This window comes from Notolabrus celidotus, chromosome 16, assembly GCF_009762535.1.
Source record: "Notolabrus celidotus isolate fNotCel1 chromosome 16, fNotCel1.pri, whole genome shotgun sequence".
Lineage (NCBI taxonomy): Eukaryota > Metazoa > Chordata > Actinopteri > Labriformes > Labridae > Notolabrus > Notolabrus celidotus.
The window spans coordinates 6,450,968-6,463,918 of NC_048287.1; the positions used below are offsets into that span (position 1 = coordinate 6,450,968).

General features: G+C 39.4%; 1 protein-coding gene across 2 annotated transcripts in view; it reads left to right on the forward strand.

Annotated features, from left to right (window-relative positions):
- The first annotated feature begins 1,037 nt into the window (after positions 1-1,037).
- ube2e1 (ubiquitin-conjugating enzyme E2E 1) overlaps positions 1,038-12,951 on the forward strand; it is a 29,190-nt gene continuing 17,276 nt past the window's right edge. Inside the window, exons 1-3 of one of the 2 annotated variants that reach the window (XM_034705189.1) lie at positions 1,038-1,171; positions 2,518-2,691; positions 3,197-3,247. In XM_034705189.1, the coding sequence (XP_034561080.1) occupies positions 1,074-1,171; positions 2,518-2,691; positions 3,197-3,247 (323 nt within the window). In that variant the 5' untranslated portion in view covers positions 1,038-1,073. Of the gene's footprint in view, positions 1,172-1,308; positions 1,457-2,517; positions 2,692-3,196; positions 3,248-12,951 lie in introns of those variants that run through there. The other variant, XM_034705190.1, reaches the window with a different exon arrangement.

Below are 12,951 nucleotides of genomic sequence, written 5' to 3' on the forward strand. Positions count from 1 at the left end.
ATTCAAAGCTACTGAGAGGAGATTTTAGCAAGATAAGAAACAGACTGACATTAATGCTGATGTCTCTACATCACCTACAAAAGCAAATTAGACCATCAGTGATATGATTTATAACTTCTATGTTGTTGTTTTTTATGTCTAAGACAGGTGACGGGGGGTAGGTGTCAGACGAGTCCACTAACTGCCACTCAGCCTTGTTTTTGATCTTGTTTTTCCACAGCAAAAATTTGGATAAAAAGAGATGAGGCGCTCTTTTGTCCACAGGGGGCACCAAAATCAGCACAAACCAAACGTTCCTCGCAGGAGCTTTAAATCATTTAAAGTGATCTAAAGTTGTGCAAAGTTTTGTCTCTTATTATTTTTAAACACAGATTACAGTAAATTATTTTGACTTGAGCCTAAATAATCTTTAAATGTACTGTGTGCACACTTTGTTCTTCATCAGTTCTGTGTAAAGAAGATATGTTTTAAGGTTACATGATATGCTGTCCTTGTGCGTCTTTACTCCTGCGTCACTTCAGTGTTCCTGCATGCTTTATGAAAGCTTATCTTATCTTGTTTTACATAGCTGATTCTAAAATGTCTGTGCTACTGTACATACTTCCTTATTATTCTATTTTATTTGTATTTATCTCATTTTATTTGTATTTATATCTTATTTTGTTTTTATTGTATTTAAATCTTGTTTATTTTATTTGTATTTATATCTTATTTTATTTGTATTTATATCTTATTTTATATTTATATTGTTTTTATTTAAAGCTTATTTTATTTTTATATTGTTTTTATTTATAGCTTATTTTATTTGTGTTTGTATCTTATTTTATTTGTATATTATTTGTATTTATATATTATTGTATTTTTTATTTAAATCTTATTTTATTCCTTCTTTCTACTCGTATTTTGATTTCCTTACATACTGTGTATAAGAGCATACTGTAATTCCCCCCGGAATAAAGTATTTCTGATTCTGATTTTATCTTATCTTGTTCTATCTTATCTTGTTCTATCTTATCTTGTTTTATCTTATCTCGTTGGCACCTCTGCGTGTCCGTGCTTTTATTTTCCCGGTAATGACCGGTAGTGGTGTGTCTGTTCACTGTGGGTGTTTTGACACTGGTGCGTCCAGGCGGCGGAGGCACACACACATAAGCTGCACACACAAAGAAAGGTATCAGATACTAAATATTTGTATTACATCTCCTGCTCTAACATCATTGTGTGATATGTTTGTGTTTTAGGAGAAGCTGGGTCCGTGAATGTATCTGTGTTGCCTTCAGGGGGGGGGGGATTTAAGAGTCGGTCCATCCTGTGACCGAGATCAGCTGCATGTCGACGGATATATCTTGAATTTAAGAGGAGAGCTTGTGTTGTGTTTGTTTTGAATGCTGTTGTATTTGCTTTAAAGCCTTGGTTCCTCTCTGACATGGCTGTAGATCCTCTCTGACTTCTTCAGGTGAAAGTTTCATCCGTCTGGAGATTGTTGAGGGGTAGTGTTCAGGCTCCCTGCCGAATGCGACATCGCCCCGTCGGTGTGTCTCTGCTTTTCCAGTCCGACCTTTTCGCCTCGATCCGGAGCAGAGGTCTGGTGTGTCGTGTTTCCCTCCTCGGTGGTGTCAGGAGGCAGAAGCAGGCCTGGAGCCGAACTATTTCACCAAATCGTTTCCTTTGTCGCAGCTCGGCTAAAAATAACGCCCGACTGCAAACATTAGCCGAGGTCAGACTCCGGCGTTATGAAAGGGGGAAATGCTCCGCCGATAAGACGGATAAGTTCCTCAATAACATCCACTCGTGACGGATTTCCACTGATAGATCCAGATAACCGGGTCAGCGGCTAGTCCTGACCCGACCGATGAAACGACGGCAGCGTTTATGGAGTCCCTGAACGCATCGAGGGATTTACAGTCACAGCCTATAGCCGTTCACGCTCACTGATAAAGGGCCAAAACTCCCTTTAAAAAGCGTGTAATTGAACCGAAATCTCTCACCACCATCAAATCTGATTAAATTAATCATAATAATTGATTGTAAATTAATTGTAGTGATCTTGTGTTTAATTCGGCTTACATTTCGATCATTAAACAGTTGTGTATTTAAGATCTTCATACAAAAATGGCTCACACAACCAGATAGTGCGAAACAGTATGAAATAGTAATTATTAAAAAAATTATAAGCAATTACAAAAAATTATAATAAATAAATAAGCAGTGATGCAGTGAGAAATGTGCACAGACTAGAAACAGAGGTTAAAAAACAACACACAGAAGCAAGAAGATGGAAAAACAATATACTGCACATGTTGTAAGATGAAGTAGAAACAAGTGTAGAAACCGCAGATCCACTTCATGCATGCCGAATCTGAGAGTGCACCCTAAAGACATATTTAAGATGTCAAGTCTTGCCCAAGCTGTCATTATCTGCTTCAAACAAGGCTTTAAAGTTATAGTTTTTACACAGGGTTACGTTCAGGGCAAAGGTGGTTTTGCATGCCTCTCTAAACTTTCCTTGTTCCCTAGGCTCGGTATGTCGGATGAAGATTCCCGTGCCAGCACCAGCTCTTCCTCCTCTTCATCCTCAAATCACCATCATCAGCAGCAGCAGCAACAACAAGACATCAACTCCTCCAAGAAACGAGACAGCAAAGCCAGCATGAGCAAGACCTCCAAACTCCTCTCTACTAGTGCTAAAAGGTGAGTGGGGGGTCAGGGATGTGGTGCAGGGAGAGCACGGTGGAGCAGAGAGCCTTTCAAGGTTTTTACAGACACATTTTCGGTGATAATAATAAGCAACATATTCCCAGGAGGTTTTGGTCTTTGGGGAGAATTTATCACAATCCCAAACTTTTACACACAAGTCAGCAGTTTGTCTTAATCAGAGACAACTTTGTCTGAAGTCGAGATACTTTAAACATAATTAACTGAGAACACATGGACCTGGAAAGACCTCATCAGTCCAAACCAGGACTAATACTCAAACGCCCCGTCTGATTTATGACATTTCTGTGGTTGTGAAATGTTCCTGTGTGAATGTCTGTCACATAAAAGCTCTCTGAAAGGTTATCTCACCAAGGAGGTTTAGCAGAGCTGATCTTCCTCCTTTCTGGTCTCCTCATCCTTCTATCAGGCTTTGAGTTTGGATTTCAAGTATTTGATCAGGGCTTATCTCCTGACGCTTGTCATGTGTTTGCTTTTGCAGAATTCAGAAGGAACTGGCCGACATTACGTTGGATCCACCGCCAAACTGCAGGTGAGTGAATGAGTGTGCTGCTCTGTTTAATGCAGACTTATTAAAGCGTTGTTGGAAACATCTGGGTCATTGAAGGAGCATGTTTCAGCATAGTATGTTTCTTTCAATGAGTCTGTTTTGAGGACTTCATGCAGTCCTTCATGTGGACGTCTTGGAAAGCCGCTCTGTCTCTGAGCCAGGATGGAGAAGGATTTTTATGCTTGGCTGCTTTAAATGTCCGATCCATCAAAAGACTGAAAGAATCAAAGTAATGAGAAACTGAATATTCTGCTGCATAAACCTGAAGATAACTGTGCGTCTGTCTGACGTCTTTTGAGTGGCTGATAGGCCGTGAACAAGGCTTACCATTCATTAACTATTTAGAGAAACACCATTAAAGGGGGAACTAGTTTCTTTTTACACCACGGCCATATATTATTATTATTTTACACATTAAAGGAACCAAACCTTTCTGAGTTGCATCTGTTGTTGTGGCAAATCAAGCTGTAGTGGCTGAATCATGTGCCTCATCAAATTAAGTCCACTAAAAGTTCTTGTTTGTACCACGATCAGGCTCAGAGTGTTGTAATGTGTTGGATCTAAGTGACCCTTAAACACACCGACTGATTCAGGCATCAGCAGAAGCAGCTGAGAGTAGAGCTGCTCCTTCTTTGCATCAGAAGGAGCAAGATGAGGTGGTTTTGGCATTGTGGTTTGCCTCCTGGGAGCCTTCATGTGGAGGTGTTTCCAGTCAAGTTTAACATTGGACTTCCACCAGATCTGTGTCCAGTCCTCTGTTATCCGTCATGGCACTGGATCTGATAGGTTTCTATTATAGTCAATGTGTTAACTTCCACTGGATCCGCTCCGTTGCGTTCCGGCTGCGTCTCTGATCCGGCAGGTCGGAGCTCTCCATATCAGATACACAAGACTTCTATTTCTGCCGGATGCCGGAGCACGACGCATCAATCTCAACAGAGCAGATGGAGCGGGACAGGAAGTCAGGCACCAAAACAAAATGAAAACATGCAGTTAATTTTCAGAATAAAACACTATCACATATCACCAGATCGTATTTCACTTAACTACAACAACAAACTGTCATGATGAGCAGAGCCAGGTCTGGAGTCAACAGGTCAGAGGTTTTCAGAGGACCAGAAAGACTACATGGATGAGGAGAGGAGGAGGAGAATCCTTGATTCAGTGAATACAGCAGGAAAACCTCGGTCACATGACTCCAGCTGTCCGATGATCCTGCTCCATGCTGCATTCTGTGTTGACAGAGGAGAGAGCACAGAGCTGGACCTCAGTGGATCAGAGATGGACCGGACACAGATTTGGTGGAATTTGGCCGTAACTGAGAGGAGACTTCCAGATACCCCACATGTTGATGAGGAGAGAGACTTCTGGGTCGACTAGCTTTGGCTGTGGCCACGTTGACCTGACCCTGAATAAGCAGAAGGAAATAGATGATGGATGAAATCAGCAGACCAAAAACTCCTGCGATGTAAACTGTGAATGGAGTCTGGTGGCTTTGAGGAGAACGATGAAAGTGCTGCTCCTGGTTTAAAAACATGTCTGTCTCTGTAGGAGTCCTCTGTGATGCTGAGAGACATCAGATTAATGACACGGTCCTGTCAGCCACGAAGTCACACACGTCATACTCTGATGAGCCTGTCTCAGTCTACTATCTAGGATTCTAATCCCAGAACTTCTTCTACATACAAGTCATTGAGACCGAAGAGATGATAATCTGAGTGCGACCTAAAACTTGTTCAGCCCTCGTTATTTCATGCTTGTGCAGTCTGAGTGGAGGTCTGCATTTTCATGTTTCCACTCGGTCAGACTTCTTACATCACAGTCCTCCTATCTATAGATCAGCTTTTTGTGGTGTGTAGTCTGATAGAGATGTTTCAAACCAGCGGAGCTGGTTTAGACACATCTTAAAGAATAGTTATCACTGTCTGTCCGAGTTGTTAGAGCTTCCTCACATCTCCTGTCACTCCTGAAGAAACTCTGCAGCACAGAGATGTTTAACACGACATGAAACAATCTGTGTTTGTTGTTACGTACACCAGGCTTTGATGGATTATCCTGAGTCTTTATAGTAAAGCTGCTGCCATGCTTTCTTAACACACCCTTACTTCCAGACGGAGGCAGGATTTCAGAGAGGTGGATGGTGGAGATTTGATGTTTTGTGGTCTAACAGTTCAGGTCTTTGCAGATGTTTTTGGGAGTAAAGCTTATGAAGTCAATCAATCAATCTTTATTTATAAAGCGCCAAATCACAACAAATGTTATCTGAAGACTTTCCAAACAGAGCAGGTCTAGACTGTACTCTTATGTTCTATTATTAACAAAGACCCAACATCAAGACAGGATCAGATCCAGTCCCATGTTACAGACAGGACTCCGTCTGATCTCATCTTAATCCACCATGAGCAGAGCACTTTGCAGCATTTAGCAAGTTACAGTAGCAAGGACAAACTTCCTTTAACAGGCAGAAACCTCCAGCAGGACCAGACTCATGTTAGACACATCTGCTGAGACCGTGTTGGAGAGAGGGATAGAGGGAGATGAAGAGAGAGAGAGACGAAAGTGGTGAGACGGATAGTAGTAGTTGTAGCAGCTGGAGTCTTGAGGTGTGTGTCTGAAGATGTCTTCATTTAGGAAGTTTAAAATCATACGAGAACTTAAACATGCTTTTAGAGCATGAACCGTCGTCACCGCGGGGTGGTTTCATTTAACACCCACCAATCTGTGTGTGTGTGTGTGTGTGTGTGTGTGTGTGTGTGTGTGTGTGTGTGTGTGTGTGTGTGTGAGAGTGTGAGTGAGAGGGAGAGGGAGAGAGAGAAGGAGCTATTAATCTAAAGTCAAGTCAAATTTGCCCCCAGCCCCCCCTGTGGTGTCATGGATTAACTCCTCACACTGAAGCCTGCTGAAGCTCAGTGAGAGAAAAGACGTGATGACTGGAGGATGGTTCACACCAGACTGTTTTCATAAAGAGGGAAAACATTTTGACTTGATGGTTTGATTAGAATTTAAAAAGGGGTGAACTTATGTCCTCTATATGTGCTGTCTTGTTTTAAGTCATGGAGAAACATGACGGGAATAAAAGACTGACATTAGTGGAAGTCAGATCTCTGTGCAAGTGGAATCCAGCTGTGTGTCAGTCGAAGTTAAGATGAGATCAATCAGGTTCAAGGCAGTCGGGACAAGCTCAAGTCAAGTTTCAAAGAAAAGCAGATAAGCTTGAGTCAGGTTTCAAGATCCAATCCAATTTCTGGGCAGTCAGGCGAGTCCAAGTTGTGCTTTAAGGCAGGCGAGCTCAAGTTTCTAGACAGTCAAGACGAGTCCATTGTGTGTCAGAGCGGACAAGACGTTTCCACGTTTTGTTCGCCGACTGCTGAGAAAAGATCAAACCAGGTTTTGAGGCAGCCGGCATGAGTCCAGGTTAATTAAAAGTGGTGTAGACAAGTCCTCATTTCAAGACAATCATGGCAACTCTCTTTCAAAGCAACATAGATGAGTCCAAAGTCAGATTTAAGAGGGTCAACCAAAGTCTAAGTCGAGTTTGAAGACAGTCAAAACAAGTCCAGGGGCCTGTGCTAGAAAAAAAGATGATCAATGCTGTGGTTATGTTCATGTTTTCAGTACTATAAAGGTGGTTCACCTCTTCCTGGGGCTGAGCCCAGAACGTCTGCTGAACTCCTGATCTTTAAGGTTAAGTTTAAGATATGATGACATCAAATGAAGCGTATTCACAGTTTTAATTCTTGCTTGGTGCTGCTCTGTTTGAAAACATCAGGACTGCAGCTGAGATCAAACATAGGAATTAATATACAAGACTAAATCTGTGCAACAAGTGACTGTGAAGGAGTAAACAGGAGTCATTAAAGTCAAATCTGTGGTGCACTGATAATAGAATAAGGCAAAGTGAGCCTTAATTTACATATTCACACTCAGCTCAACTCATCTTTTATTTATATAGCACCTTTCATACATTCAAGCATGCAGCCCAAAGTGATTTACAAAACAACAGAGAGACAGAAATCAACAGAATGATCTAAAATGATGCAAGGCTAAAACAAGATAGAGGGAAGTAATATGAAAAACTTAAAAATAAAATAAAATCATTACAATAAAATCAATAATTATAAAATCAATAAAATAGAATCATAGAAATACCAGTAAAATAAAATCAATACTATAAAATCAATAGAATAAAATCAGATTACTACCAGAAAAATTAAAATAAAATCATTAAAATAAAATCAATAATAATAAAATCAATAAAATGGAATAATAGAAATAACAGAAAAATCCAATCGAATCATTACAGTCAAGTCTATAATGAATAAAATCAGAAAATTAAAATGGAATCAATACAATAAAATCAGTAAAATCAAATCTGATAAATACCAGAAAAATAAAATAAAATCATTAAAATGAAAATCAGAAAAATAACATAAATCATTGACATAAAATAAAATAGATATTACAAAAATTAAATGGAATCAATACAATAAAATCAGATAAATATCAGAAAGATAACATTAAATCATTGAAATAAAATAAATGACAGAAAAATAATATTAAATCATTAAAATAAAATGAATACCAGACAAATAACATTAAATCATTAAAATAAAATGAATATCAGAAAAATGAATTGAATCATTACAATAAAATGTTAAAATAAAATCAGATAAGTTCTGGAAGAATGAAATCATCACAATAACATCAATACCATAAAATCTGATAAATACGAGAAAAATACAATAAAATTGTTTCAATAAAATCAAACCTGATAGATATCAGAAAAAAAAATAGCATAACATAAAATAAGATAGAATAGAATAAAATATAGAAATGATGCTAAAACCAGTGTTCATAATGGAAATAATGCAATCCAGGGCTTAAAATGAATTATTCCAAATTAAAAGCCAGATAGAAAAGTTAAGTCTTAAGGTTTCTCTTCAAACACACAGAGAGCTGGCTGTTTTAATGTTTAAAGGCAGAGTTCAGAGTTTAGGGGCATAAAAACAGAAAGCTCTCTGGCAGACTGTTGGGGATTTTCTCACTCTGCATTGGTTTCCTGCATGTGTCAGCTGCTGCTGTTTATGCTAGTCTGGATTATGTGTTTCATCTTTACATAGTTTGTCCTGAGTTTGTTTAATATGAGTCCTAAAGCTTCACACAGAGAACAGACAACTCAGACTATCAAGCAGAAATGACACCAAGAGATAAATGAGTGCTGACCGCTCAGATGATCCTTGATCCTGATTTTAGAATCCTTCAAAGTAATAACACTCTCGGATTCAAGGCGAACCCGTCACTCAGACCAGGGGGACAGAGAGGAAATATAGCAAGGTGGTTAGTGTCGCCTTGTGAAGAAAAGTGGTTCTTCCTGATTAAGGTTTTTACACAAACGCGGTCAGAGTGTCAGTTTGGTTAGAGTTCAGGGTGTTTCCTGCTGTCGGCTGTCTTGTGTTTGATTTCTCTCTTGGAGAAGTGCTGTATGTTGGTGAACCAGCTTCCCTCTGTGTGTTCTCTCATGTAAAGCTAAGTGAAGCTACACATCAAACCTGGGAGTGTGGAACTGACATCATAGTACAGATTTTAGTTCAGATCATTTGAGTTTCTTTAAACTCAAGTCCAGTAGAGTAAAAGAAGACGATTAGAACTTAAAGGGGTAAAAACTCTTAGGCAGGAGAAGTGAATCTTACACCAGATGAACATCTGCACTGTTGATTTTGAGCTTGTTGCTACTCAACACAACTTCTCCCTGCGTCTGAGTGAGGTGTGCAAGTGTGCAAATGTGTGTGTGTGTTTGTTTATGAGGTGACACCCAAGTTGAAAGAGACGCTGCTCTCACCTGACCAACTCAACAGAAGGAGGGAGAGTTCCTCACATGCGCGTAGTGACCGCACCCTGAGTGATTTATCTCTGTGTGAGAGCGTGGAGAAAGGCCCCCTCTCTTCATTTTGTCCTCTTCCAGTCGGTGTGAAACTCTCCATTCAGCAGCACGTGCAGCGAGGGGGGATTTTTACAGGATTTGGGTTCTTTCTGCTTCATTTAGCACAGAATCTGCTCATTAGGGTATGAATGGAGCCGGCCTGCTTCGCCTTGCAGATGCTGTTTAATGGATTACACATCGATGAGTCAGTCGGTTGTCGTCTCATTCCTCTCGGGCTTCTGTTCGCTCTTAAAAAAGACACTGAGTGATGAAGAAAAGACTGATCCTGACTAGTTTCCATTATCATCAGCGCCTCTCTGGGAGCAAACTTTGTTTTATGAGCACTAAAAGCCAAAGAGTCTTTCATCTGTCATTTATCAAAATCTAATTATACTCCTCACGGGGAACGCCGAGCAGGGCCCTCTTTTTTTATTCTTCTGCTGCCTCGTTGTCACTCAAGTGTGAACTGCAGACATCACAGGCCTCCCCCCCTCTCTCCCTCCCTCCCTCCCTCTGTAACACTGTTGCTTTTATCCTCCATGTTTTATTCCTTTTTCTCTCGACCAACGATTTTATTTATTGCTGTCATCCTGACGCTATGTGCTCTGTGTCTCTCTCTTTCCGCCTCGCTGTCGGTCACTACATCTCGTCTTCCAATGATGCCTTCGGGTGTCAGACGGATTCCTGACATTCCAGCGCTGGGCTCATGACAGCTAAGGAAAATGAGACGTTGTTTAGAGTACAGAGCAATTAGTGCTAAGTAGGTTAGGAAGTAGCGTTGACTTAAAGAGTGTTATTGATATCTTTAGCTTTAATTAACACGACATGATTTTTAAGCAGTCTCTCTGTCATAAAGGAGGCCAGTAGAAAAAAAGAGGGTTTATTAGTTGAACATAAAAATATTAAAAGTAATAAACAAAAGAGATTTAACGATGCAATCAAACCACGATGTGTTTCATGGGCTTTTCCAAAGTTTTGTTCAGGGATTATTACAGCAGAGCTAAAACTAACCTCTATTTTTAAAGTCAAATAGTCATCTATTAATGAAACTATTAATCATCTAATCAAATTATAATTACATGTATTATTGAAATAATTAATCAACTAATCGGATAATAAAATACCTCCATAATGTAATTAATCAACTAATTGGATATTAATTACATCAATTAAATGATTAATCGACTAACTTTTCAGAAAATAATTACATTGATTTTTAATCCAAATGCTTAATAAATTGGATAACAAATGACATTGATTATTTTATGTATTTTATTTGATGCTTTGTACCAGAGTTAGCTAGGGATGTAAGGATACACTCAACCCACGATTCGCTAACGTTTTTTTTAAAGAAAACGCCATTGAACTCAAAATTTAAATCACTATTATTTTATTTCAGTTCTCAGATATGGACAGTTGCAGTATATATTTTTTCTCTTATTTCTTTGTAAACAAAGTAATCCTTTTTCATTTTTAAGGTGTGTTGTAACTCAAATAAAACCACTGCACACTTTTTTCAGCACCTTGCAAAAAAACTAAAAATGACCGTACAAAAATACCCTGTTGGAAAATTTCAGAACAATTATCCAAAACAGAACAGAACAGATATCCAACATGGCAGCTGTGGATCAGAGACCCACTCAAGGTTTTTCAGGGATATTTTTACCAATTTTGAAAAAGTTTGAATGAAAAAAACTGTCAAATTGTTACTGAAACTTCAAGAGGATTAGTTACTGGATTGATGCAATGTAAAACTAATTAATATTTCATTACTTAATTTATAGTCAAACCGTGTTAAAAATGTGTTGATTGATACAGCAGGTATTTATTAGGAGACCTGTCAATCATAATTTTATTACATTTCATACATTATGCATTCCTAAAGCAACATACAGTCTTTTTATTATTTAAGAACATGTTTAAATGACATAATTAGATATATTTAGAGTAGAAACTGAGATATTTATAACGTATATTGTATTTTTATATATGCAACCTGCTGTATCATGATGATTGATGACTAGTTGAATGTTCCCATGGCTCCCTAGTCAATACTTGTCTTTTGCTCATTGATTTCCGCTAAAAATTGAACAATTCAGAGAAGAAATAAAAAATACATTAGGTCTTTTTGCTAAAACATATGTATGACGTTGTCGTGCAATATGGGAAAAAAATCATTTCTAGGTTTGAAATTACTATGGGAAAAATTTGAAGGAAACTCAATGTTTAATAGGCTATACATTTTATTTTTATAAGTTTAAGTTTGTTTAAAAAAGAAAATGTACACCAGAATGCCTGATGTATCAAATATGATGCAAATTAAAAATCACATATGAAAATTTGTATTCAGAAGGTCCAATAAACACTCAATTTTCAAAGAATTAGAATTTTCTGGCAATTACTTGATGGTTCAGGCTTCACAGGGTTAAAAAGAGAGAACTTGTCTTGTCCTCAAACACTCACTCATTACCTCCGCGCTCCCATTATAAGTCCTGGTTTACAGATCTTGCAGGCCACTCCTCTCTCTGCAGCGTTGAGTCAAACGCTCCTGGACTTTAGAGGTGATGGTGTTGCATCGGCTATCGCCATGCTGCTGCGTTTTAACAGGCGTACTTGTCAATACCTGACACCCTATTTTAGACCGTATCACGTTACCAAGTCTAGTTTCATGCAGTCGGTCTCTAGGAGCAGGAGAAGTTTCGAGGTGAGGATTCCTTCAGTGTTCAGAGTACTCTAAAGGTTAAAATCATCCACAGAGATCTCCTCCTGAAGTTACCTGATGGTTAAAACTCTGAAAGCGCAGGGGGAAGCACTTTCAGGTCAGGTTGTCTCTGAGCTGCCGTGTAATGGACTCTCCATGTAACCAGTTTCTCCTCTTTCAGGGTGAACAGGACTTTCACCTTTGCTCATTTCACTATTTTTTCCCCCTCTTGTACTCAAAACATCCACCTTCTTCACACCTTCTTACAGCTGAAACAGGCGGAGGTGGAGGTGTGTGATCTGGTGTTGTTCCTCACGGTGTCGATAAAAAGCTTGTGAGCTGTTGTTTCTGATGTCGCCGTGTGACAGACTTAGTTTTATCCATATTCAGTTAAAAGCTGTCCCAATAAGTGCAGCTTTATTGACTATTGAGGATTACTGAGTTAGATGATTTGTATTGTGCGTGTGTGTTAAGAGAGACTCTGCCAAGCCTGTAGTGAGCCATCTGAGCTGCATGTGATCCCCCTGTTCAGTTGCTGGTGTTGGCAGCGGTCTCTCCCCTCACACATATACACACACACACACACACCCACACACCCACACACCCCTCTGCAGTGTGTGTTACCGTCCTGCATGTGTGAGATTACTGAGGTTTTTCTCAGCAGCGTCTTGGTATCTAAAAACAGCCTCGTCCCTGGAGAGGAAGTGGCTGGCCTGTGCGTCGTCGTCGTTGCCCTGAAAGCAGCTCGGAGCTGCAGAGGTGGAGGTTTAGAGAAGTTTCCCTCCTGTGTGCCCGGCTTCAGAGAGGAAGTAGATTTTTATCTCCCATCAGCTTCTCTTATCACTCTTTATTGCTTCTGGTGCTTTTACTGACTCAAGTTGTCATTTTCAATGCCGTGTGCTTTGAAACAATACAGTCCTCTTTATTTTAACGTCTGATAGCATCTAAAAGCACCAAAGCTTATTAAGAAAAAAAAGCAGATTTACTCTGATACTTTCAACCAGAGCTGCCGCGAGCGAGCAAGTGAGTGACAAAGTACGTTGGCTGGGAAATGCAATGCAAATT